Source organism: Tenrec ecaudatus, chromosome 16 (genome assembly GCF_050624435.1).
Source record: "Tenrec ecaudatus isolate mTenEca1 chromosome 16, mTenEca1.hap1, whole genome shotgun sequence".
Classification (NCBI taxonomy): Eukaryota; Metazoa; Chordata; class Mammalia; order Afrosoricida; family Tenrecidae; genus Tenrec; species Tenrec ecaudatus.
Genome location: NC_134545.1, coordinates 5817007 through 5844147, shown reverse-complemented (window position 1 = coordinate 5844147; position 27141 = coordinate 5817007). Strand labels below are relative to the sequence as shown.

The 27141-nt window shown below is 49.4% G+C and overlaps 2 protein-coding genes and 1 pseudogene across 2 annotated transcripts; 1 reads left to right on the top strand and 2 right to left on the bottom strand.

Annotated features, from left to right (window-relative positions):
- Positions 1 to 17449: 17449 nt before the first annotated feature.
- LOC142429590 (COP9 signalosome complex subunit 9 pseudogene) lies at positions 17450 to 18001 on the top strand (annotated as a pseudogene).
- A 5055-nt stretch (positions 18002 to 23056) lies between these two features.
- Positions 23057 to 24097, bottom strand: LOC142429588 (hydroxycarboxylic acid receptor 2-like). The gene has a single exon (XM_075534635.1). It carries the CDS (start codon positions 24095 to 24097, stop codon positions 23057 to 23059), a length of 1041 nt encoding a protein of 346 aa, XP_075390750.1.
- A 1610-nt stretch (positions 24098 to 25707) lies between these two features.
- On the bottom strand, positions 25708 to 26748 carry LOC142429587 (hydroxycarboxylic acid receptor 2-like). The gene has a single exon (XM_075534634.1). It carries the CDS (start codon positions 26746 to 26748, stop codon positions 25708 to 25710), a length of 1041 nt encoding a protein of 346 aa, XP_075390749.1.
- Between the last annotated feature and the right edge of the window lie 393 nt (positions 26749 to 27141).

Sequence of the window (27141 nt, the reverse complement as noted above, 5' to 3'; positions counted from 1 at the left end):
TAACAGTGGGGCAAGCTTTAGGCTGCTTTCCGCAAGGTCACAGGTTCAGACCCACCAGGCCCATAACCGAAGAATGAGATAGACTGCCTACTCTTGTAAAGATACAGCACCGGGGAGACCCACAAGGGCAGTTCTCCCCTAAAGGGTCACTATGAGTCAGAATCAACAGGATGGCAGCTAACTTAGCAACGACTACGTGGCCTGAGTGGATGCACTGGGAGAAAGATGGGGCTTTCTATTCCCATAAGGGCCATTCTACCCAGTTCTACAGGGTCTCTGTGAATTGGAATCAACCCAGTGGCAGAGTCTGGTTTTGAGTGGATGGACCAGTGAACAGAGGTGACTGGTTAGGTTGTGAACAATCAGAAACCACCTCGTCTGCTGTGGCAGCTACATTATCTTTCAACTTGCGAAGGGGTAGAATCTAGCCTGTCATTGAGGTCCCAGATTGGTGACCTCACTTGGGAAGCACAAACAGAAATAACTAATGGGAGGCCAGCTACGGGCTCACTCCCTGCGAGACATTCCTGCTGACAAGACACATGAGCTACACTAGAGTCCTGGAGCTGGAGGAGCCAGTGGAGTCCCCAGGCAGCGTCAACTCCCTACGGTGGTGGCCGTGGACAGGTATTTCCGGCTGGTCCATCCCCACCACGCTCTCAACAAGATCTCCAATCAGATGCCCGCCATCATCTCCTGCCTCCTGTGAGCCGAGATGGCTCATGGGCAACGTGAAGCGCAACAAGTGGCAGGTTGGTTTTCCCAAAAACCCTTCTGCGCTTGTTCATATGCCTGACAGTTACAACTGGACGCTGCACGAGGAGTAGAAAGCCAACCAAGGCCAGTTGAACCGGAAAATTCAGCTGGGCTTCTAGGGCTTGAGATGGAAGCAGGAGCTCCACAGAGCCAGGCCCTTGCCAGGAAGGAGCCCAAACACGAACTCCAGCGCCAGCACCGGTGGCAGCAGGTTGGCAATGAATTCATCCCGGAAGTCGCAGCAGGTCCTGTGCTGCATTCCCACATTGTCTGTGTGACTCCTCTGTCACTCGATAGAGCCCGTCACCGAGCATCGGCTCCGGGATGGAGCTCAAGGCTCAGGGTCGTGCCATGAACGCAGGGCTGAGTGTTGAAATGTGTGAATGGTGCTGTCTGGGGACCCCGGAGAGATATGGGTGGTGACTCCTCACATGTCGCCTTTGGCCACTGGTGGCACCCTGGCCACCCATCACTCAAACTCACTGCCACCACGGCAGTGGGGGCCCCAGGCGCCCCTGGAGGGCAGAGTAGAGCTGCTACTCTGTGTTTCCAAAGCTGTGTATCTTTACAGGAGCAGAAGCCTCCTCTTCCCCTGTGGAGTGGCTAGTGTGTGTGAACTGCTGGCCTTGCAGAGAGCATTTCAGTGTGCAACTGACCATGCCACCAGAGTGCCCTATGTCCCCCATGGCCATCCCAAATTCCCCTTTCATCCGGTTGTTTTCCTCTGCTCCCTGCCTCTGCAGTTTAAAGGTGTGTGAGAAACGGGGTGCTGACTACCTAGCGCCTTGCTCACCCTCCTCCAAGCTGAACAGCACCTTAGGACCCAACATTGTACTTGCTCCATCCGTGAGAATGGACGTGAATTTGGTAGCCAATGGGCATGCGTGCGTGAGTGGGCAAGTTCTGATGACTTGCAAACCACCTTGCCTGCTGGGGCAACGGGCGTTTCAGGAGGTGATCCTTGCCCACTCAGTTTTGAGGCTTGGGGACTTCCCCCTTTCCTCTGAGCTTGTCACTGCCATGGGTTCCTCTTCAGGAGGGCAGTCTCTGTGTTCCACTCCCCACCCCTCCCTCTGCTGCTTGCTGAGAGAGCCAGCCATCTGCCCTGTGTAAAATAAACCTTCAGACATTCTGTCCGCACGATGGGTTGAGCTGTGGACAGACAACCGGAAGGTGGGTCTTGAACACCCCAGACCAAGGCAGGAAGTCAATGGACTTCCGGAAGGATTCACAGCCTCAGAAAGCCCAGGGAGCGGTTCTACCCTTGCCCATAGGGTCACTGTGAGTCATGATTGAATCAACAGAAATATCTTTCTCTATTTTCTTTTATTATTTGAAAAAAAAATTTTTAGGTGCTACAATATTAGTTTAATCATAAAACGTAAAACCCACACAATACTCGGTTACTGCTTAGCTTATTCTTTCACTCATGTTCTTGTTTTTTAATCATCTTATTGGGGGCTCATACAATGTTTTTTCCCTGATTTTATTTATTTTTTAATGATTATATTACGGACTCATAAAACTCTTTTCATAATACATACATACATACATCAATTGTGTAAAGCATATTTATACATTTGTTGCCCTCATCATTCTCAACATATTTGCTCTCCATGTAAGCCCAGGCATCAGCTCCTCATTTCCCCCCACCCTCCCTGCTACCCCCTCTCTCATGAACCCTTGATAATTTATAAATTATTATTATTTAGTTATATCTTACACTGTCCGACATCTCCCTTCACCCACTTTTCTGTTGTTCATCCCCCAGGGAGGAGGTCACATGTAGATCCTTGTAATCGGTTCCCCCTTTCCACCCCACCCTCTCTCCACCCTCCCGGCATTGCCACTCTCACCACTGGTCCTGAAGGGATCATCCATCCTGGATTCCCTGTGTTCCTGTTCCTATCTGTACCACTGTACATCCTCTAGTTTAGCCAGATTTGTAAGGTAGAATTGGGATCATGATAGTGTGGATGGGTAGAAAGCATTTAGGAACTAGAGGAAAGTTGTATGTTTCATCATTTCTATACTGCACCCTGAGTGGCTCTTCTCCTCCCCTCAACCCTTCCATAAGGGCATGCTCAGTTGTCTACAGATGGGCTTTGGGTCCCCACTCCATACTCGTTCTCATTCACAATAACATGATTTTTGTTCTTTGTTGCCTGATCCCTGATCTCTTCAACACCTCATGATCACACAGGTGTGCTTCATCCCTGTGGCCTTTGTTGCTTCTGAGCTAGATGGCCGCTTGTTTACCTACAAGTCTTTAAGACCCCAGACACTATATGTTTTGATAGCCGGGCACCATCAGCTTTCTTCACCACATTTGCTGATGCACCCATCTGTCTTCAGCGATTGTATTGAGGAGGTGAGCACTCAATGATATGACTTTGTTCTTTGATGCCTGATACGTATTCCCTTCGACACCTCGTGATCACACAGGCTGGTGTGCTTCCTCCATGTGGGCATTGTTGCTTCTGAGCTAGATGGCTGCTTGTTTACCAGTCCTTGCTTCTTTCAATGTTTTCCCATCCCCTTATCATTTCGCTGTGTTTTGAGCTCTTCCTTGCTCTTGATCTCCTCACAGGAGTCTCAGTAGAGAGCATTGGTACTGTTGTGCTGAGTAAGGTCAGGTAAGTCTGACCCGCATGGGCCCCCTGGATGACAAAATGAAACACAGCCTGAGCCTGGGCCAGCCTCACGGTTACTATGTATGAGCCCAATGTTGCAACACTGTGTCCATCCAGCTCATTGAGGGCCTTCCTCTTTCTCAAGGACCTTCCACTTTACCAATCCCCATAGCCTTTTCCATCTGCGGTTAGGCGAATTCTCCCTGGGGACCTTGGGTTAGGCACAATCTTTTTAGTTGTACCAGATAAATTATAATCCACAAAATGGCAAAAATAGATTCATTAAGGTCACTGAACCATACACATTAAAAATGGTTCAGTGTGCATGAATTCGTGAATGTAAACCTGATGTAAACCTTCGCTCTGCTCCTACTTTTGGAATTCTTGATAATACGTCTCCGAACTTACTGACAGCACGTACCAGCAACAATAACAATAGTCTCTACTGAGACCCCGAGTGAGAGATCGAGAGAAAGAGTTATCTCAAAGCAAAGAAAAATGATAAGGGTATCGAAATCAGGTTGAAAGATAAAATACATGAAGCTTAGTTCCATCAGAACTAATACAAATAAGAATTCTAAAAGGAGAATATATAGTGGATAAATGAAGGGCAATTATTAAACAAACATTGTTGTTAAATGCCACCTAATTGGTTCTAACACAGAGCTACCCTTTGTATAACAGAACCAAACACCCCCAGACCCCAACACCTCACCCACCTGGTCATGTCTGAGTCCATGGTTGCAGCCGTGGGCCAAACCAACTCATTGAAGTTCTTCCTCTCTTTTCACGGACATGCTACCGAGCATGGCATCCTCCAGGCACCAATACGTCCTGATCACGTGTCTGCATTGAATGAGACAGGGTCTTGTCATCCTTCCGTCTGAGGAGCATCCTGGCGGTACTTGTTCCAATGTCGATTTGTTGCCATGGTGACTTAATTCTTCACCCACACCATAACTCAAAGGCACAGATTCTCTCTCACACTCTCTGGTCCACTGTCCAGCTTTCCCTCGCGTATGAGATGACTTGGACTTGTCCCCAAAGTGACAGAGTTGCTCTTTCACACTGTAACAGGTCTTATGCAGCAGTGTGCCTTTAATTCACAAGTGAGATTTAAGTTTGAAAATAACGTCTTTTAGCTCCTCAAGTTCCCTTTTATTTGGAAACATTTGTTCCTGAATAGCGAGCACTGTCACTGTCGAGGGTTACACACTGGGCAGTTGCTAACCACAAGGTCAGGAGTTCGAATCCACTGGCCATTCAAGGGGGTGAAAAAACAAAGCTTTCTGCTGCTGTAAAGGGTTGATAGTCTGAAGAAGAAGATGACGAGGAGGAGGAGGAGGAGGAGTAGGAGGAGGAGGAGGAGTAAAGATTTAGCATCTCAGAAATACAAAGGATAGTTCTGCTCTGTCCTTTGGGGCTACTATGTGTCAGAATTGACTTGCTAGCAGTTTGATTTGGTTTCTAGAAGCTGCATTTGGATTTGCTTATATGTATTACTTATTTATTACTGAGAGATTACAGATCTCCAAGGTCTTCCTGAATCCACTGTGTTCTGGGAACTCATTGGTACATAACAAATTATTCCGAATGTGTAGTGCCTTAAGGCAACAACGATCGTTTATGATCTCTGACTATTCCTGCGGGTCGGGATTCAGACGAAGCACAACTCTTCTTGACTGCATGGCGGCTGGAGTCTCAGCTCTAAGACGCACAGGCTAGGGACCGAAACTAGGTGAAGGTTTGTCCACACAGGTCTGTCAGGGAACAACGGCATCCTGACAAGTAGGGGGGAGGCAGCCCGATCTGACTTTCATCATCTGCTCTGGGCTTCCTCACCATGGGACAAACAGGTCAAAAGAGAGAGATGGGTAGAAGCTGTGGCCTTTACATGCCTAACTTTGGAAACCTTCAGAAGTCATGCAATACTGCTTCCACCACAGCCTAGTCAATAAAAGCAAGTTATTAAATATGGCCCTCTGCGTTAGTCTGGGTAGGCTAGAGAAACAAATTCTTAGACACTTAAGGGGACATAAGAAAGAGCGTTATATACAAGAGCAGCTGAATATTGAGAAAACATCCCAGCCCATTTCAGATCAATCTGTAAGTCCGATATTTGCGCATCTGTTCAATACCAGTGTGTAAATTCCTCTTCAGACTCACATAACACATGCAGTGATGCCGAATGCAGGAAGCTCACACAGGTCAGTGGGTGGAAAATCGTCTGGATCCAGTGATGATAAAGCATCTCGGCGCTGGCGGGGGTCTCCATGTGGCTTCTCTGGCTCCAAAGCTGTAGCATAGCTCCAGGTGTCTTCTCAACAGGAATGTCTCTCAGGGAGTGAGTAAGTGTCCTGCCTCCAGCGAGCTATTTATCTCCCTAGTGCCTCCAAATGAGGTCATCAGGCTGCGACCCGATGGACAGGCTAAACTTCACCCCTTCATTCTCAGTCTCAAGTTGACAACAGGTGATGTACCTACCACATCCACAGTCAAAGGATGGGAAGTGGGCCTCCATTGTTTGAGAGAATGTGCAGACATACTGTTCAACTGCCACATTGTTAGCCGACAGCATGATTTTCCAGTTGTTTTCATGCCTTGCCTACAACACTTTTCCCATTGTCTTCATGGCTAGCTTATGGCTGTGTTTTCCGGTTATCTACCCAGCCTGATGGGGAGAACGCTCCTATGACTCTTCTTGCCCGGACACCAACAGAACACAGGCCTCACTCAGGCCCACTGGGCAGGAAGGACCAGCAACCCCAAACTGGGTGGAGATGGGAGCTTTTGTGCAAAGCTTTTTTTTTTTTTGTTCTAAATTCTCCATTCCTAATTTATTTTTATTTATTTATTTTTTCTTTTTTAAACATATTAAAATTTTCTCTTTAATTTTTGGTCCATCCCTATTTTGCTAACTCTATCATTCCAAAAAAAATATTTTTTTAAATCTAAAAAGTAGGAGGGTGTAGCACAAACGATTGCTACAAAATCACAGAAACCTTTCTTTCTTAATAAAAATTCAAGATGTGAAGGTATTGTTTCTCCAGATGCCCACCAGCAGGGTGTGTCCCTTCGGAAGGCAGTGTTTCCCTCTCTCCAGCCCCTCCCCGAGGAGTCCTGTGCCCTTCGCTTGCCTTCACATCAGAACTGCAGGCTCACATCCGGTTCCTTCTGAAATGTTTTCTGAGTCTGGCAACCTGAAAGAAGACTGAAGGAGTGAGGGCAGGGCTGTCGGGTGGATTGGGCGAGGTTTCCCAATAAACACGCTCACTGGCTCTCCCTTGCTACCCTCAGAGACTGAGCAGGTGCCTTATGATGGGAAACAATTCCTCAATACAATGTGCCTGGCCTTTTTCTCAGCAATACAGTTTTCTGTTTTCTCAAAAAAAAATTTTTTTTTCTTAATAAGCCCCCAAGACCGCTCGGTGTCTTGCAAACAAATCTGTCAAGATGATATCACCACCCTTGAAGTCCTCCCAAGCAGTCACCATCACCCTCTGAGCTGGCCTCTTTGCTTTGAACTGAGACAGAAGGGCCCTTCCCACCAACCCCCCAAAACACTATTGATTGTACCTTTTTTTTCCCTACGGCACTTTAACAAGGCGAAGGCAAGTGCATTAACAATGCAGTCATCCACGGATCACAGAGATGGCTTAAATGCATTTTGCTTGGAATAAGCCCATGCATGAACTAGAACTCTCATTGCAAGACCGTTAGACGGATCCTCGTGTATCACAGGATAGAGACAGAAAGGAGATCAGTACTTGCCAAGGGCCTAGGTGAGGGGGGCGGAGGACTAGGGTGCGGCAGCTAGAGACCGAGGGGTTTAGAGATGAGCATGTTTTCCATTCTGTGCATTGACTAAACACCGTTGAGTTGTTTACTTGCAAAAGGTAGATTTGGTGGTATCTTACTTTGAAAAAAAATCTACCTCCAATGCTGAAAAGGTTTTAAACCCTTTGCAACCTCCAGGAGCCGCCTTTACGGAGCTACTGAGCAGTCACAGGGAAATTTCCCCCCAGGAACATCCTTGTCTACAGGTCATTCTCTGTCACCCCCGCCACACTGCGTAGCTGCCATGTCGCCCAGCAGTGGAGTCCACAATGAGAGCTCCATAGAACTTCCTTGCAAGACGTTGAGCCACCTCAAAAGAAGCAAACACAAGAAACTCCACTTTAGAGAAGAAATAAAGTGTGACATTAGGGCCCAGCCAAGAAGTTGGATCATCGCCGAGAAACAACAGCTGATCCAAGGAGCCACCGTGAAAGTTTGGAGAAGCCTGATAAGACTTGGATGAGACATGACTGATGCCCAAGTGCCAGCCAAGACACCTAAAGTGTGGAGATACCCTGTAAGACTTGACTTGGACATTGGTGACGTCAAAGAGCCAGCCAAGCTGTCCATTTAAACCCGGGTAGACACTGACTTTTTGGAGAGCTAGGAACCAAGGAGACAACAACTCCTGCTCTCTCCAACTCTACCAGGGTGAGTACCTGATGAAGGCCATGCTTGTTGGGACTATGATGCTAGAATGATATGTGTGAAGAGTGTTATCATGCCCTGATGCTCATACTTGCCCCGATACACTTCTCCTTAGTAGTTTGAGTTATTTTTAGATTGTTTGATGTGTGTTTGCAGTAAATAGAGCATTTGAAAATTTCTCAGAGCGTTAAGCAATTATTGATCGCGCCGCTCACGCTCATGACAGTCCACCAGCTGGGAACTTTGCTCCGCTGATCGCCGAAGGGCTCTGCAGTGGGAAAAGAGGCATGAGCCAATGCTTGCTTTAGAAAGTGAATCCTTAGCAGTTTGGCTTGACTATCCTTTACTAGAAATGAACACACTCGTTAGGAATCCTGGGAAGAGGTCCGTTGTCCGGACTGGCTAGAAGACTTTCAGCCATTGCGTTTTAGAACACTGGAGATCGTGACAGCAACGTCAGCCTGCTTCCTGACTGGGAGATGCGCTGCACAGTGGGAATGTTTTGGGTTTTTTCTGCTCGGCTCTCATGCCAATGTCCACCACGGTCAAGTAGACTCCCATCCACAGCGGTCCTAGGAGACAGAATAGACCTGACCCTTTTAGTTTGGAGGTCGTGATAGAAACCTCCATCCTTCCCCTGTGGAGGAGTGGGTGAGTTTGAACCACTAACCTTAGGGGGCTCACGGTGGGATGCTTAATCTGCTGCACCATCACACTCACCGTCATTGTGTTAGTTCTGAATCAGAGAGAGTCTAGGAGACAGGATGGAACCCTCCCCTCCCCCCATGAGCATTTGAGGCTGTAACTTTTGATGAGAGTACAAAGCCTGCTTTTTCCCACGGTGTGGCTGGTCGTTTTGAACTGCGGACGATGTGGCTAACACTGAAATGCATAACTCACTATGTTACTAGAGCCCTTTTTACTCTCTTCCGCCCTTAAAAAAGATAATGTATTATATGTCTGTGTATATATACATACGTACACATATGCCTATGTATCTATGCATTTTCCTGGATTTTGTGATTTGTTTCTATTATGGGTACAAAAGGCAGATGGAGTAGGAGAGGAAGCAGGGCAGGCAGTGTTTGCCTCTAGAAGGTCAGCCTGTCCCTAATGTTATGCTTCTGCTGTTTCTAGAGTTGGATTCTCGGTTGTGTGGCACCACAGGCCTGCCAGGAATGTCTGTTCCCATTTCGAGGTGCTGGGTGGTTTCAAATAAACACATAACGGCATGCCAGGCCAGCCCTGAAACCCACTGAGCTAGCCGACTGAGCCCCAAGTGGAGGACAGGCCCTGGCTCCTGGTCCCTGTCCAGGGGGCTTGTACATGAAAGGAAGAGATTTTGTTGTAGCTTGCCGGGCTGGAGATGGCCAGAAATGACGGTAGGCACTGGTTCCTACCGAATCCTGCTCACTCACCCTGTCATCCAGGAGCCCTGGCCACATGCTGGTTCAGGACTTGGCTGCTAACCAGAAGGGCCAAACCCACCAGCCGCTCTGCAAGAGAAAGATAGGCCAACTGGCCATCTGTTGCTGTGGGGCTTCCAGCCTTCGAACCTCTGTCGAGGCAGATTGAGCCTTTCCTATAAATTGCCTGTGAACGGGCTGCCTCCACCCTCAGACTTGTCTCTGGTGCGGGGCTCTGGAGATGGGGGGCACTTACTGTGGGGGTTGCAGTATGTGCAACTTGGTTTCGTTTGCTTGCTCGTTTTTAAAGAAAATTCACATCACAAAAAATTAACCACGGAGTGCGGCATTCACAGCGTGGTGGAATCCATCAACTCTATCTCGGTCCAAAGGCTTCTCATTGTCCCCAATGGGAAAAACCTGGGCCCACTAAGGAACCACTTCCATTCCCTTCTCCCAGCCCAGTCCTGCAACCACTAGTCTGCTTCCTGTCTCTGGGCCTCTGTCTCTTCTGCCCATTTCCTGGAAGTGGGATCAGACAGTCCGCAACCTGTCTCTTACCTGCCAGAACATTGTCTGCGTTCATTTTAAACTGATAAGCAAGTTGCTTTTTATTTTTTCGCATTCACCAAGTTTTATTTGTATTGCCTATTATTTTTTAATTCTGCAAGTTGTTCCACATAACGATTTGCCTGGCATACACATTAGAAGAAATATACTCTGAGTTTTAATATGAAAACAAAATTCCATGATCTACCAATCTTTTCTATTACAGAGAAACATTGTTTCAAAGTTGTTACTATTTTCACTGCAACAGTAGCAGGCTCTGTTTAAGTGTGAGAGGAGCCACTCTCTTGAAACATTTTCTAAGATGGCAAGTGACTAGTCTAGCAGCTCCAGGTCATTAGACGTTTTGTGCTTGAATTCAGAGGATAATCTTACATCCTCCTACATTAAGCACAAGTTAGATTTTGAGTATATGGAACTATTTAGATTCTGGTTATTGGGAAATAATACAAAGCTTTCTTCATAGTTGAAGCAACATAGGAAGGACACTTGAAGAAGAAAAAGACAATACTACACATTCGGTTTAAACCACAGCAACTTACGATTGTTGTGGTTTGGGCTATTTTTTCCCTCTCCCTTCCATGTGTACGTAACAGTCAAAAGAGGATTCGACCACTCTGCCAACTCTTTTTCCTTCTTTTCAAAGTCATGATATAAGTAAAAAACGAGGCTTCGCCTCACACTGAAACCCACACAAGTGGCATTCTCCTGCTTTACGTATGAAACCTCTCGAGGGGTTAAACGCATGCTCAGCCACCTTTGGTCTCTGTCCCAAGTTGTAGCTACAAAACCTTGAAAACTGAAATTGCGTCTTGGGGTCTCTGGGGGAGCCACAGCAGAGGAGGGGCGAGTTAACTTTGAATTCTGAATTAACTACGTAGTCAGGCGCCATTGATGGGTTCAGACACATCGCCACCCTATGAATTAACTATAGAACCAAATAAAAGACAAAAAGCAGTGCAAAGAGGCCCAGCTCCCTGCCCCCCAGGGTGGCATGTGACACAACATAGAAGAAGGGTATCCCCAGATCCCAGAAACGGATCATGGCCCCAGGAATAACTTGGATTCCACCTGTTTTTGCACGCCTACCTTCCATATTCCTTTGTTTCCTCCACCATCCTTCCGTTTCCTCTCTTATGGGACAGCACTGTCTCATTCTCTGACCTTTTGTCACCCAAACAGGGGTGTGTGTAACACCCCACGTACAAGACGGAGGGCTGTTCTGTCCCGACAGAGGGGCTTCATGTTCTGTCCTGCCTGCCTTCTCAAGTCCCTGGCCATCTCCACTCTGTTCTTTTCTATCTACAATCTTATCTTAAGAATGTCTTATAAATGGAATTATATGGTACATAACTTTTTTTAAAAAACTGTCGTTTAGGTGAAAGTTTACAGAGCAAATTGGCTTTCTGTTCCATTTTTTATCCACATGTTGGTTCATGCTGCCTCCCACTTCCTGTGTTTATTATTGGCTTATTCCCTTCACTGTTCTCTGCTGTCCCTATCTATCTTCTGAGCTTTATCCTTAAGCTGCCCTTTCTGCCTCAGAGGGTTGGTTGTTCTAAAGAGCCCATCCGTCCATGGTGTTGTTGTTCACCTTATAGACTGTCTATCATTTTAGTAAAAGTTGAGCCACTGGGGTTGCTTAACGGGTGACTAAGGGCCCTAGTCTTGAGAGTCCACAGTCTCTTATCAGACCCGCATTGTATCGAGGACCTCCTAGTGTGATCCTTTTCAGAGTGGACAGGATTGTTAGTGGGGCACCATCTAGTTCTTCTGGTCTCAGAGTCATGGAGACTGAGGTACGTCGGTCCTCGGGACTAATTCTTTCCACAAACCTTCGATTTTCTTCAGTCTTTACCCCAGGCAAAGAGACTTCTGGTTGCACTATGTAACTGTTTGAGATTGACCATTTTTCCACTCAGCATAAGGTTGACTGATTCCATATATCAGAAGTTCATTCCTCTTTCAATTGCCGCTGCCATCAAGTTAATTCCGGCTCAGCAACCATATAGGAGAGAGTAGAACTGCCTTGTGGGGTTCCCAGGCAGCAGGTCTTTACTGAAACAGACAGCCCTGGGGAGGGAGGGGAAAAAAAAAAAAAGAGGACCTGATGCAAGGGCTTAAGTGGAGAGCAAATGCTTTGAGAATGATTGGGGCAGGGAATGTATGGATGTGCTTTTTACAATTGACGTATGTATATGTATGGATTGTGATAAGAGTTGTATGAGTCCCTAATAAAATGTAAAAAAAGAAAAGAGGAGAAAAAAATGATTAGGGCAAAGAATGTACAGATGTGCTTTATACAATTGATGTATGTATATGTATGAACTGTGACAAGAGTTGTATGAGCCCCTAATAAATTGTTAAAAAAAAAGAAAGAAAGAAAGAAAGAAAGAAACAGACAGCCCTGCAGAGCTGCGGGCTAGCTCACTGCATCACCCACAACAGCTCCAGACTTCCATTCATTCCACTTTAGCGCTAAGGAATTCAGGGGTAGAATTCCATGAGGAACACCTCCGTTCAATTCCCAGTCAATACACCTCACCCATAGCCACCACCCCTCTGTGAGTGGAGACCCATGTGTTGCCAGGATGGCGAGCATATTCCAGCAGAGCTTTCGGTCTAAGAGGGACTAAGTAGAAAGGCCTGGTGGTCTACTTCTGAAACTTAGCCCATAAGAGTCCTATGGTTCACAAGAGTTGAGACCATCCCTCCATCTCTTTCCCCTCCATCCTTCCCCAGAAGCCCTGTATTCTGAAGTTAATGCGTATCCTCATCCATGATTTTTATGTTTGGTTATAACCTGATATTTCCAAATACCATAGATCACGGTGTTTTATAATTTTCTAACTAGAAATGCCATCGTTGTGGATGCATCTTTTGGAAGGTAGAGATGTGTCCCCACTATAACCCCCAGCATCTTGACAAAAGGTGAATCTTTTGCCCATTTGCTTCTGGTCCTTGACAGTGTGCCCAAGATTGAGCCCTGCTGAGATGAGTCGTTCTGGCTCCATCTGTCCTGACTGCCACAGAGTATTGTGCTGGGATTCTCTGTCACCACTTATTTGTCAACTCTGTTACAAAGGGCAATTTGTTTCCTGTTTTTCGTGATAACAAATAATGTTGCAATAAACATCCTTGACCTGCCCTTTATTTTTAGCTTTATAGTAAAGATCAATTTTTTAAAAATCACTTCATTAGGAGCTCATACAACTCTTATCACAATCCATACATACATCCTTTATGTAAAGCACAGTTCTACATTTGTTACCCTCATCATTCTCAAACCTTTACTCTCCACCTAAACCCCTGGCATCAGCTCCTCATTTTTCCCTCTCCCTCCTCACTCCCCCCTCCCTCATGAACCCTTGATAACTTATAAATTATTATTTTGTCATATCTTACACTGTCTGACATTTCCCTTCACCCACTTTTCTGTTGTCTGTCCCCGAGGGAGGAGGTTATATGTAGATCCTTGTAATTGGTTCCCCCTTTCCATCCCACCCTCCCGGTATCGCTAGGCTCACTACCGGTCCTCAAGGGATCATCCTGGATTCCTTGAGTTTCTAGTTCCTATCTGTACCAGTGTACATCCTCTGGTCTAGCCAGATTTGTAAGGTAGAATTGGGATCATGATAGTGGCGGTGAGGAAGCATTTAAGAACTAGAGGAAAGTTGTATGTTTCATCACTGCCACACTGTACCCTGGCTGGCTCATTTCCTCCTCACGACCCTTCTGTAAGGGGATGGCCAGTTGCCTACAGATGGGCTTTTCTCCACTCTGCACTCCCTCTTATTCACAATCATATGATTTTTTGTTCTAATGATGCCTGATACCTGATCCCTTCGACACCTCGTGATCCCACAGGCTGGTGTGCTTCTTCCATGTGGGCTTTGTTGCTTCTGAGCTAGATGGCCGCTTGTTTACCTTCAAACTTTTAAGACCCCAGAGGCTATATCTTTTGATAACCAGGCACCATCAGCTTTCTTCACAACATTTGTCTATGCACCTACTTTGTCTTCAGTGATTGTGTCGGGAAGGTGAGTATCATGGAATGCCAGTTTATAGAACAAACTATTCTTGCATTGAGGGAGTACTCGAGAGGAGGCCCAATGTCCATCTGCTACCTTAATACTAAACCTATACCTATATCCACATAGATCTATTTCTACATCCTTATATATAAATATATTTACATATGTATATGGCTTTATTTAGACCTTTATATATGCCCTTCACCTCCTAGCTCTTTCCTCTATTTCTGTCCACTTTCCTCTTGTCCCACTATCATACTCAGCCTTCATTTGGGTTTCAGGAATTCCTCTCGGTTACATTACCCTTGATCAAGCTCCACCAGACCTCCTACACCCTCCTCACCACCGATTTGGATCACTTGTTGTTCCCTTGTCCCTGGGTTTGTTAACACCACTTCCTTTTCCCCACCTTCCCCTCTCCCATGTCCCCCCCGGAACTTTCGGTCCTGTTGTTTTCTCCTCCACATTGTTCATGACCTGCCTCTTTGTAAGGTGATTTTTAAAAAAAGAAAGGAAGGAAGGAAACGTTATTGAGAAGGTTATAACTCAAGGTGGAACTGGGCTCCACTGGGTCTCCAAAGGCTGACTTTTCAGAAAACGATCACCAGCCCACCCTTCTGAGGCACCTCTAGGGAAACTCAAAGCTCCAACTGATTTTGAGCACCTGTGGGAGTTAACCATCGGTCCCAACCCAGGTTGCAAGTGGAGGAGCCCTAGGCCAGCAATTCAAAATCACCATTGGCTTCTCGGGGAACAGCTTTCTCCTCCGACAAAGAGTCGCAGTGTCAGGGGCTGAGTTGGCTTCGACTCCAGGGCAGTGTGGTTGATTGTGCTTGGGAGGCTACGAGTCAGGTCACAGTTGCTTTAGAGAGAGAGGAAGCACAGGTTCAACCGAGGGCCACCCTTGGAGAAAGGGACACCGACGCTTAAAGAGCGCCCACTGTCCGGCACTGGGCCAGGTCGCTGAGTGAAGTCCATGATCCCAGACTGGCCTGGGAGCTGCCTGAGGAGTTAATGGTTGGGCAGCCTGGGAAATTCTGGAAGGACTGACCCCAAACGGTCAAGGCATTCACTCGACTTTTTCCAGTGCAAGTTTCTCATCTGTCCCTGGCATTTTCTCAGAACTTTCGGAACAGGGCCTCTGCCCTCAGTCCAAGCTTGTCCTCTTTGCTCCTCCCTGACCAGTTGTAGTGCCTTGGGCCAGTTGTCTAAGTCCCCTGGGCCCCAGCTCCCTTATCTGTGAAGTGGAAAGAGCTTCTACCCCTGCAGAGTAAGAGACACTTCAGGCCCATAGTGGAATTCTCTCCTTCCACGTGGGAGACCCAGGTTCAAATCCCAGCCAGTGCAATTCATGATCCAGCCACCACCTGCCTGTCGGTGGAGGCTGGTGTGCCGCTGACCTGTTTCAGCCGAGCTTCCAGACTGACAAGAAAGGTCTGGTGCCCTGCTTCTGAAACCCAGCCCTGGAAACCCAGCAGATCACCATGCTCTGGTCAGCAACCAATGGAGGGCAGATCGCAGAACTGGGCAGCACCCATTCCTTTGTGTGCCAGGCCACCAGGGGCCAGCTCCCGGGCAGCTGGCAACAGCCACCACTGAGCGTTATGGAGAGAAATAAAGGAGGTGAATGTGGTGAACACTTAACGCAGCGTCCGGCGCATGCCCACCGAGGAGATCTTAAGATGCCGCCCGCAGATGACGGTGCTGATGGCCAGCACAGGCTGAGTGCTGTGTAGATCTCCTACCAAAGGAGGGTGAGTTTATGAGCACTCTGGAAAGAAACTGTTCGGTAGCAGGACAGGGGGCTCTTCCTGCCCAGGCCTAGGGCACCCCTACAGGAGGTTGGAAGCCGATCAAGGCTAAAGGGTGTGCTCCAAATCCGGGCCCTTGAGATGGGAAGGCAATATACCAGTGTGTGCCCAGACTAGGCCAGGTAGGCTTCATTGAGTCAATGAGATTCACCAGTCCTGTTGACCACCTCCTAGCAGAAGACCCCCAAAGGCCGGAACCTGGAGACCACCGCCCTTTTTCCAGCCGCTCCTCAGCCTTCCACTCGGCTGTGCCTAGGTCCCTCTCTCTGGCCTCCGGCTGCCACCTGTGGATGTGCAGTTCATGTGTTCAGTCAACGGTAAAGCCTGAAACTTCTTCCATCCTTTGTAAAAACCTGTTTCGATCACACACCAGGCTTCGGCGTGAATTTCTTTCTCGTGCGAAGCCATGAACCGAGGTGTGTCCCACCTGAGGAATCCAACAAAACCCCCTCTTTCTCAACCTGAGAGCAACAGGTGGTCTGGGCAGTTTCCCTTCTCCAAAGAGTCACATCTGGAACATCGGGGACTGTTCCCGGTTCCCACTGAGAGTCGTCCATGTCTACCTGGGGAGAGAGTGCCCACACAGGCTCTTCCCCTCCCGGGACAGCTGAGCCCAGAGAGGACCCAGCTCTGGTTACACCTTAGCCTGGTTTTCACTTATCTTCAGAGACAAGCAACAGTGGGCACAACTTGAGCGGAGCTCAGCCACAGAGTGTTTCTTTGCTCTGGACCTTTAACAGAGACCATGAGTGGTGGTGGCAGCGGTGCCTACCCAGAGGCACCTTAGAAGAAAGACCTGGTGGTCTACTCTTGAAAAATCAGCCGGCTGCACTTGGGCAGGCATGGAGTGGACGCCGAGGGCTCTGTGACGTTTGCTGATCTGAGAAAAGCCACTTTGTGCTTCCTGGCTGATGGCACGTGTGCAGACCCCCAGAAAGGGTTGGTGCAGACCCATCTGTGAGGGTGTCGAGCCTAAAAGAAAAGCATCCCAAAGTCATGTTAATGAAGATGATCTAAGACATATCGGACCAGCGGATGTGCGAATATAGCTTGAAGAAATGTCCTGGAATGCAGATGATTGCTCTTACTTGCTGAGCTGCCGATGTGGTGGAAAAGACAGCGTGTCCAAGGACGAGGCACAAGGTGGTAACCTGGTTTCCTGTCGTATGTGTTCCTTAGTTATAGAACTCCTTCTCTCTACCTGAAACTCGCTTCCACGTGGGACCCATAGCCATGTTTTCAGACATGTGGAGGAGAGTGTATCTGGGCGAATATAAAACTTCTTTTAAGAAAAGAAACATCAGTCACTGAAAGCCCTGTGGATCACAGTTCAACTCTGACCAGTCAGGGTCACCCTGCGCTGGGGTCAGCTGAATGGCAGCTTCTTTCTCTCTTCTCTCCCTTTGGGGCTGATGAAGCAATGTTCCAAGAGTCCAGAAGGCCTCTGAAGGGCTCTCCACCTCACTTCTGAGGATCCACTTCTGAATGCATCCCGGGTCATAGGAACCCTGTCACTCCCCGAAGGTTCCTTGGCCACCTTTCCACTTTGTGCCGTAGCTCTGGCAAGGGGATTGCAAGTGAGTCTCCGGGCACCGCAGAGAAGAAAGGGATGGTCCTGCTTCCTCATATCCCTTCGCTTCTCCTTAAGGGCCCCTGAAGCAGCAGGGACTTCCTCTTCTCCTCGGAGAGGCCCTCCAGGGTTCCAGCCGGCTATAGCCCCCTCCCAGGGGGATGAGCCACAGAGAAGTAGGTGAAGGATGACGGAGGACGATGCAAGGTATGAAAATAATAATCTATAGTTTATCAAGGGTTCATGAAGAAAGGTGGGTGGGGGAGGGAGGGGGGGAAACGAGGAGCTGATACCAGGGCCTCAAGTTGAAAGAAGATGCTTTGAACAAAATGATGGCAACCTATGTACCAATCGTGCTGATGGCACGATGGATGCATATATGGATTGTGATAAGAGATGCAAGAGCCCCCAATAAAAGCAGTTAATGACAAGAAGGAAAGAAGAAGTGAAAGAATGTCACATTGGTTCAGAGGGCAGTCAGGCGTCAGGGGCCGGCTCACACCACCAACAAGGAGAGAGCAGTTGACGGAGCTTGAAGAAGTCACGGAGCCCGTGGTAGACGAGATGTTCCCCGAGGGCGCAGGGCCCTGTGTGGACCTGGAGAAGGCTGGAGGCAGCACGGGGCTCCTGATGGCCTTGGCCGCCGACGAGAAGGCTGTACACGCCGACCGACGTCTTCAACGCCTTTGAGGAGCTCTCTGATGACGACAATGTCCAGATGTCCATGGGACGCGCCTGACCAGAAGGGAGTCGCGCGCTTGCTGCCTGCAGGGACGGAGCCTGCTTGTCTCTCCCTGCGAGTGGCCTTCTCCTCATTTCAATGAAAAGCAAAAGCAGCAAACAAGAAAGAAGTAATGGGAACTGGATGCCTAAGTGATGGTCATTGCCCTTCCCAATACAGAAACAAATACAGAGATGCCTCCTCTCTCTCATCTCTCTCTAGCACACCCAATCACTGAGACTGAGGGGAGGCTCCATTAGATTGCTTCAGTGTGTGATCGCTTGCTTCCATTTCAAAATGTTGGCATTTCCTTGGACAAGGGAAACAGAAGTATACAAAAACTTGTTAACCATCCGAGAAGGCGACGACCCCTTCTTCTTCTTCTTTACATTGTATACCATTTATTACATGATAATATTGGATATATTTTTGAAAAAACTCACTGCTACTTAGTCGATGTGGACTCATCAGCGCCCCCGAGACAGGGTAGAACTGCCCCTGTGAGTTTCCCATAACGTACCTCTTTTTCCTTTTTAAAAATCATTTTATTGGGGACTCTTATCACCATCCCTACGTACATTCATCCATTGTGTAGAGCACATTTTAAAAAATCATTTTATTGGGGGCTCATTAGACTCTTATAACAATCCATACATATATCAATTGTATGTAAAGCATATTTGTACATTCATTTCCCTCATCATTCTCAAAACATTTGCTCTCCCTGAAAGTCCCTGGCATCAGCTCCTCATTTTCCCCCCTCCCTCCCTGTTCCCCTCACCCTCATGAACCTTTGATAATTTATAAATTGTTATTTTGTCATATCTTACACCATCTGACGTCTCCCTTCACCCCACTTTTCTGTTGTCCGTCCCCCAGGGAGGAGGTTATATGTAGATCCCTGTAATCGGTTCCCCCTTTCCACCCCACCCTCTTTCCACCCTCCGGTATCACCACTCTCACCACTGGTCCTGAAGGGATCATCTGTCCTGATTCCCTCAGTATCTAGTTCCTATCTGTACCAGTGCGCATCCTCTGGTCTAGCCAGTGTGTCAAGCACATTTGCACATAGGTTGCCATCATTCTTCTCAAAACATTTTCTTTCTGGCGTTCTTTCATAGCAATCTGATTCACTGCCATTTAATCTTTTTTTCAAATCACCTTCCCTTATAAGTCACTGAAATCATAGCATATACTTAAGGTTGACACTTTAGAAAAGTCTGGAAAGAAAAATGGAAACCATCTGTAACCCTAGTACCCAGGTTTATCCCTGTCGAGGTTGCTGGGTGTGAGTACAACCTTCTGCCCCATGCACACGTAGACGCGTGAGCCTGGCTGAGAAGAGACTTGAGACCAGACTCTTCTCTGGGAACCATTGACTTTGAGCACAGTGTGACAGCTCTGTCTGGCCTTCCACTCGTTATCTCTCCTCGCAGCACTTCCGGCATTTGTCAGCCTGGGCCACAAGGGCCCTGATCTGTTCCTCACAGAGCCTGTGGTTGTTGGTTGCCCTGGAGGCGACCCCAGGTGGGTCAGAATAGAACTGGGCTCCACAGCGCCTCCAAGGATGTGACTCTTCAAAAGCAGATCGCCAGGCCTGTCTCCCCAGGTGCCTCCAGCTGGACTTGAACTGCCAACCCTTCCGCCAGTAGTCAAATACTTAACTGTTTGAGCCACTCAGGAACTCCCACCCAGCACCTCAGAGTCTGATCTGATGAGGCTTAAAGGTCTTTGCAGATGTCATTAAAGTAAGGGCCTTGAGATGAGATCATTCTGGATTAGTTTGGACCTTAAGCCCAAGGATAAGTATCTCACAAGGGACCGAAAAAGAGGAGACATGAGGGCGAGGGCCAGGTTCTGATAGAGGCCAAGACTGGAGCCACGAGTTTACAAGTCCTGGCATGCCAAGCCGTGCAGGCAGCCCCCATGGACCTGGTGACCCTTTGATCTTGGATTTATGGCCTCCGGAAGGAGCCAGGTTTGTTAGAGCAGGCACAGGAAATGAGTCCTGCCTTGTCTCAACTAATTCTGAAACCCCAGGCATTGCTAAAGCCTCACACCTGACTCATGCTGCACTCAGACCTTGCCACGCTCCCTCCCCTCTCCCCCCACCCCCACCCCGGACTCATTCTGGACTCATTGTGTTTGCCCTTCCCTCTGCCCTCCCCCGATGTTTGCACTATCTGCTGTCTGTTCAGCTTGCTTCAAGATCATGTCCTAGTGGAGGACTTCCCGGCTATCCCTCCCCTGGTCTCTCTTGACCCAATCGCCATGCTAGCCGGCCTTCAGAACACCCATAAAGCACACCATCACCAAATCAACCCCAACCCAGGCAACTCCGTGTGCGACAGAACAAAATTGGTCCACAGGATGATGATGATGATGATGATGATGATGATGATGATGATGATGATGGTGTGTGTGTGTGTGTGTGTGTGTGTTTAGGTTTATGTCATCTTTATGAAAGCAAACTGCCAGGCCTCTCTTTCACGGTGCCAGGTGTGGGGAAGCAGAGACCGGGAAAAGAGTGGATACAGATGAATCCTTTCTTCTCATCGATTAAGAAACCTGGCCGGCTGGGTTTCTGGGGGTGGAGGGAAGCCTTCACCCTTGTGAGTTGGAGATTGGTCCCAATGACATTCTCATAATTCATATTGTTCCCCACTACACCCTCCCATCATATTACCGCCGTCAGGTTACGTCTTACACGCACATGGCTGATTGCTGTCTCAGCTGGGGACCAGCCCATTACACACCACTTGCATAGCCCAGAGGCCGGTGAGAGCAAACACCACGCACTAGCCTGCTTCACTGAGTGCATGGAGACACGCAGCGACCCCACAGGACCGAATGCAACTGCTCCTTAGGGTCTCCAGGACTGTCAGAGGAGAACAGACAGCCCAATCTTCCCCCATCACAGCGGTTGTGGGTGTCAACACTTAGCCCACGGAGCCACCAGGACTTAGGGAACCAAATTTCCCGTTCAATTCTTTCTCCATCTGCCGCTCACCTCTGGAAGATGTGTTCTAGGAGAGGGGCCTGTGTCACAGGTCCCTCCCTGTCTCCACCGATTCAGCAAATGTCTGCCACTAAGTTGTCCATAACAGGATCAGACCATGGTGACCCATAGGGTTCCATGAACTGCTTTTAAGGAGTAGACAGCCTGGCCTTTCTTCCTAGTCTGCCTTAGACTGAAGCCCCACAGGCAAGCCTCCCCTGACAGAAGGTGGGGGCTGTGCGTGAAGCACTTTAGCTGGCATTTGAACTTGGCAGGAGCTTAAATGGGCCCCAAATTCTACGGCTGGACCACCACTGAATCTCTGCCCTGGCCCATCCCATCCAAAACCCGCTCTGACTCATCAAGTCAATTTCCTCTCTGAGTGACCCCAGAGGACAGTGTCTTCCATGGTCCCTGTGGGTTTCCAAAACCTTAACCCTTTATAGGAGCAGGCAGCCTCATCTCTGTCCCGGCCTGTCTTGTGGTTAGCAGCTCCGTACATAACTGACCGCATCGCCATGCCTCCATCACCAGGCTTCCTGTCGAAAGCCAGGTGGAGCGCGTCCATCAGTGAATGCAGGTGAGTTGATTGGTAAATTCAGAAGCACCTAGTCTGCCTAGAAAATCAGCTCATCGCAGCCTGAGTGTCTGCTGACCTCATCCTACCTCACAGGGAGCCCCCGTGTACCTTGGAGGGAGACACAACCATCCCTTCCTCTTTCCGCATTTAGCATCCTGTCTCAACAGTGGTTTCTTGGGGGGTGGGAGGGCGGTGGCAAGATACTCTCTACATATCACCTGCCAGCAGGGTGGGTCTTCAAAGCTCACGAGCGCCCCTCTAAGATGTTACTCATAGTCCCTATTCCGCTGCAACAAAAGAGAAAAGGGCCCACAAGTGTCAGACAAGGAGCCACTCCACATCCTGTTTCCATCCTGGAACCCCAAACGGAAACTGCGAGGAGCAGCTCTCTCTTCCCTCTCTGGCAAGGATATCCCACTCTGTGGGGAGCAGGAGTGGCGTTCCTTGCTGACCACACTCCCTAAACCCCACAGGAACTGAAAGTGTGGTCACCATCTCCTGATCAGACGTCGTTCCTCCTTGTTCCCAACACTGCTCCCGCTGGCCCCACCTGGAGACCATTTTTCTCTCCCTGCCTCACTGGGTCCTGTCCTCTCTCTAGAATGTGACCCAGCTGAAAACCCATAATAGACTCTGCTAGAGCAGGAAGTTGCTTCTAGAACCCAAATATACAGCACACTAGACTGTGTCTCAAATCCAACTTTAATGAGGTGGAGTTACAGAAACAAGGTGGGGGGGGGGGCTTGGGGCGCAAGGCATCAGCAGAAACCTCTCCCCAACACCCCCAGGACTCTCAGGCAGCAGTGTCGTCCCTTCTTGGTAAAAGCGAGCACAGTGGAAGCTGGACGAGTTGCTGGCTCTAGCTCAAACACCACTCACTGTCTTTTCCCTGCATCATGCTGGGGTGTTCCGTCTGGGGCTCGCCACTTCCTGGCCACCACTGGCCCCATAGTAGTCAAAGCTCACAAGTCTTCCTAGTCTGCCTGCTACCACATGGGGGATGACAACTGGGGGAGCCCAGTGGACCTGTGGTTTTGCTGAATGATATCTGGACCCCCTCTAAGGGAAACACAGCTCCCCTCCAACCACCCGCTCTCCTCCCGCTCAGAGTCCGTAAATAGGTCCACTGGGGCCCCAGGAGCTGAGAACCGTTCCTAGGCTCAGGCAGGTATAGCAAAGAGACCACCAGGTGCCAGGGCTTCTCTGTGGCTCTATGTTCAGCAGAAGTACTGGAAGTAGGGCCATCATTGATGATGTGGTGCCAGTGGTGGGGATGATCCAAGACATGACAACCTGACCCCCAGTGGCTCACTCACCCAGACTGTTTTCTACATCTGATTCCTAATGTGCAAGTCCCAGCGACCCTCAGGCAGAGCCCAAGTGCTGTTCGGCTCTAGAAGAACAAAACCATGTGTCTAAGGATCCTGGTCCCTAGTGGCAAACTTGCTCCTTGTGGGGTTCCTTGGGGAGAGACTGGGGTCACGTAAAAGGGTCTTCAAAACTCAGTAGAGTTGTGCACAGTTGGCGGGGCACTCGTGGTGGTGCTCATGTCTTCCTGGTAACGATCTGGCTCATCTGGTGACTTCTTGCAGAAGCAGCGGCTCAGCACGGTGGAGAAGAAGCTAGGGAAGGAGGGGCTGGAGAAGTAGTACACCAGGGGGTCCAGCATGCTGTTCATGAAGGTAAAGTTCAGGGTTATGAAAAATGCCCTATCAAGGGACTGATAGAGGCTGCAATCCTGTATCCCCACTGTGTGCAGACGCCAGAAAATGCCAATCCTCATGGTCACGCTGGGCAGGAAGCAGATGATGAAGATGATGGCCACCACCAGGAGGAAGCGGATGGCTCTCTTGATCTTGGCCTGCTTGTCCATTTCCCTCTGCTGCAAGCTCCAGATGATTCTGCCCGTGCAGAACAGGATGATGCCCAGGGGCAAGAAGAACTCCAGCAGGAACATGGCATCGTGCCACCTGAAGGTATTACAAGTGATAAAACTGCTGCATACCTTGGCTTCACCATTTATCTTCAACAACTCTGTGGTCAAGAGGTGACAGGTCAGGACAATGGTGACGCCCCACAGGAGGCAGGAGATGATGGCGGCTGTCCGATTAGAGATCTTGTTGAGAGCATAGTGGGGATGGACCACCCGGAAATACCTGTCCACGGCCACCACCGTGAGGAAGATGATGCTGCCCTGGCGGTTCATGGCCAGCATGAAGAGCATCAGCCGGCAGGTACCTTTCTGAAATGTCCATCTCAACTTGTTCATATGCCTGACCATTAAAAATGGCAGCCACATGATGAGGAGAAAGTCAGCCAAGGCCAAGTTGAACAGGAAAATCCAGCTGGACTTCCAGGACTTGAGGTGGAAGCAGAAGATCCAGAGAGCCAGGCCATTGCCCAGGAGCCCCAACACGAACTCCAGCCCCAGCACCGGCGTCAGCACGTTGGCAATGTATTCATCTCGGAAGACGCAGCAGTTCTTGTGCTGTGTGTGCACAAAGTATGAGTGTCTCTTCAGGTCGTTCCCGTCCATGAGTGGATCAGCCGAGCTGGACGGAACCAGTCACCAGCAACGGCTCACGGATGGAGCTGTGAGTCTGTGTGGTGAACGTGGGGCTGTGAAGCCGCTTTATATCTTCTCAGAGTGTTGAAATAGATGAGTGATTAACAGGAAACAGTGAGATAGCCACGGAGGCTACCCATGTGGTGCATTGGCTGACACCGACCCACCGCTATGCTATCTCATGGGGAGCCCCCGTGTACCTGGGTGGGGGACTCAACCATTCCTTCCTCTTTAGCATCCTGTCTAGATAGGGGGGGTGCGGTGGCAAGATACTCTCTACATATCACCTGCCAGCAGGGTGGGTCTTCAAAGCTCACGAGCGCCCCTCTAAGATGTTACTCATAGTCCCTATTCCGCTGCAACAAAAGAGAAAGAAGGACCCACAAGTGTCAGACAAGGAGCCACTCCACATCCTGTTTCCATCCCAGAACACCAAACAGAAACTACGAGGAGCAGCTCTCTCTTCCCTCTCTGGCAAGGATATCCCACTCTGTGGGGAGCAGGGATGACGTTCCTTGCTGACCACACTCCCTAAACCCCACAGGAACTGAAAGTGGTCACCATCTCCTGATTGGAGATAACCGTTCTGATTCCTTGTTCCTCCTTGTTCCCAACACTGCTCCCACTGGCCCCACCTGGAGACCATTTTTCTCTCCCTGCCTCACTGGGTCCTGTCCTCTCTCTAGAATGTGACCCAGCTGAAAACCCATAATAGACTCTGCTTGAGCAGGAAGTTGCTTCTAGAACCCAAATATACAGCACACTAGACTGTGTCTCAAATCCAACTTTATTGAGGTGGAGTTACAGAAACAAGGTGTGTGGGGGGGGGGCTTGGGGCGCAAGGCATCAGCAGAACACTCTCCCCAACCCCCCAGGACTCTCAGGCAGCAGTTTCGTCCCTTCTTGGTAAAAGCGAGCACAGTGGAAGCTGGACGAGTTGCTGGCTCTAGCTCAAACACCACTCACTGTCTTTTCCCTGCATCATGCTGGGGTGTTCCGTCTGGGGCTCGCCACTTCCTGGCCACCACTGGCCCCATAGTAGCCAAAGCTCACAAGTCTTCCTAGTCTGCCTGCTACCACATGGGGGATAACAACTGGGGGAGCCCAGTGGACCTGTGGTTTTGCTCAATGATGTCTGGACCCCTCTAAGGGAAACACAGCTCCCCTCCAACCACCCGCTCTCCTCCCACCCAGAGTCCGTAAATAGGTCCACTGGGGCCCCAGGAGCTGAGAACCGTTCCTAGGCTCAGGCAGGTGTAGCAAAGAGACCACCAGGTGCCAGGGCTTCTCTGTGGCTCTATGTTCAGCAGAAGTGCTGGAAGCAGGGCCATCATTGATGATATGGTGCCAGTGGTGGGGATGATCCAAGACATGACAACCTGACCCCCAGTGGCTCACTCACCCAGACTGTTTTCTACATCTGATTCCTAATGTGCAAGTCCCAGCGACCCTCAGGCAGAGCCCAAGTGCTGTTCGGCTCTAGAAGAACAAAACCGTGTGTCCAAGGATCCTGGTCCCTAGTGGCAAACTTGCTCCTTGTGGGGTTCCTTGGGGAGAGACTGGGGTCACGTAAAAGGGTTTCAAAACTCAGTAGAGTTGTGCACAGTTGGCGGGGCACTCGTGGTGGTGCTCATGTCTTCCTGGTAACGATCTGGCTCATCTGGTGACTTCTTGCAGAAGCAGCGGCTCAGCACGGTGGAGAAGAAGCTAGGGAAGGAGGGGCTGGAGAAGTAGTACACCAGGGGGTCCAGCATGCTGTTCATGTAGGTGAAGTTCAGGGTTATGAAAAACGCCCTATCAAGGGACTGATAGAGGCTGCAATCCTGTATCCCCACTGTGTGCAGATGCCAGAAAATGCCAATCCTCACGGTCACGCTGGGCAGGAAGCAGATGATGAAGACAATGGCCACCACCAGGAGGAAGCGGATGGCTCTCTTGATCTTGGCCTGCTTGTCCATTTCCCTCTGCTGCAGGCTCCAGATGATTCTGCCCGTGCAGAACAGGATGATGCCCAGGGGCAAGAAGAACTGAAGGAAGAACATGGCATCATGCCACCTGAAGGTATTACAAGTAATAAAACTGCTGCATACCTTGGCTTCACCATTTATCTTCAACAACTCTGTGGTCAGGAGGTGACAGGTCATAACAATGGTGACTCCCCACAGGAGGCTGGAGATGATGGCGGCCGTCCGATTGGAGATCTTGTTGAGAGTGTGGTGGGGATGGACCACCCGGAAATACCTGTCCACGGCCACCACCGTGAGGAAGATGATGCTGCCCTGGCGGTTCATGGCCAGCATGAAGAGCATCAGCCGGCAGGTGGCCTCCTCAAATGTCCATTTCAACTTGTTCATATACCTGACCATTAAAAATGGCAGCCACGTGATGAGGAGAAAGTCAGCCAAGGCCAAGTTGAACAGGAAAATCCAGCTGGACTTCCAGGACTTGAGGTGGAAGCAGAAGATCCAGAGAGCCAGGCCATTGCCCAGGAGCCCCAACACGAACTCCAGCCCCAGCACCGGCGTCAGCACGTTGGCAATGTATTCATCCCGGAAGACGCAGCAGTTCTTGTGCTGTGTGTGCACAAAGTATGAGTGTCTCTTCAGGTCGTTCCCGTCCATGAGTGGATCAGCCGAGCTGGACGGAACCAGTCACCAGCAACGGCTCACGGATGGAGCTGCGAGTCTGTGTGGTGAACGTGGGGCTGTGAAGCCGCTTTATATCTTCTCGGAGTGTTGAAATAGATGAGTGATTAACAGGAAACAGTGAGATAGCCTCGGAGGCTACCCCTGTGGTGCATTGGCTGGGACCCCACCCACAGCTCTCATCTCAATCTAAAGCGCCCGTGTCCAGCGAGCGTTTACCATTTGCCGGCCCCCGTCGAGTGTGAGTTGGCTGAGAAGAGAAGGCCAAAATGCCTTCCTCCTTGCTCTGTCTCTCCCCAGGCACACAAACCCACTGCTGCCAAGGCCATTCGGAATACCAACACCCCTACAGGGTAGAACTGCCTAAGA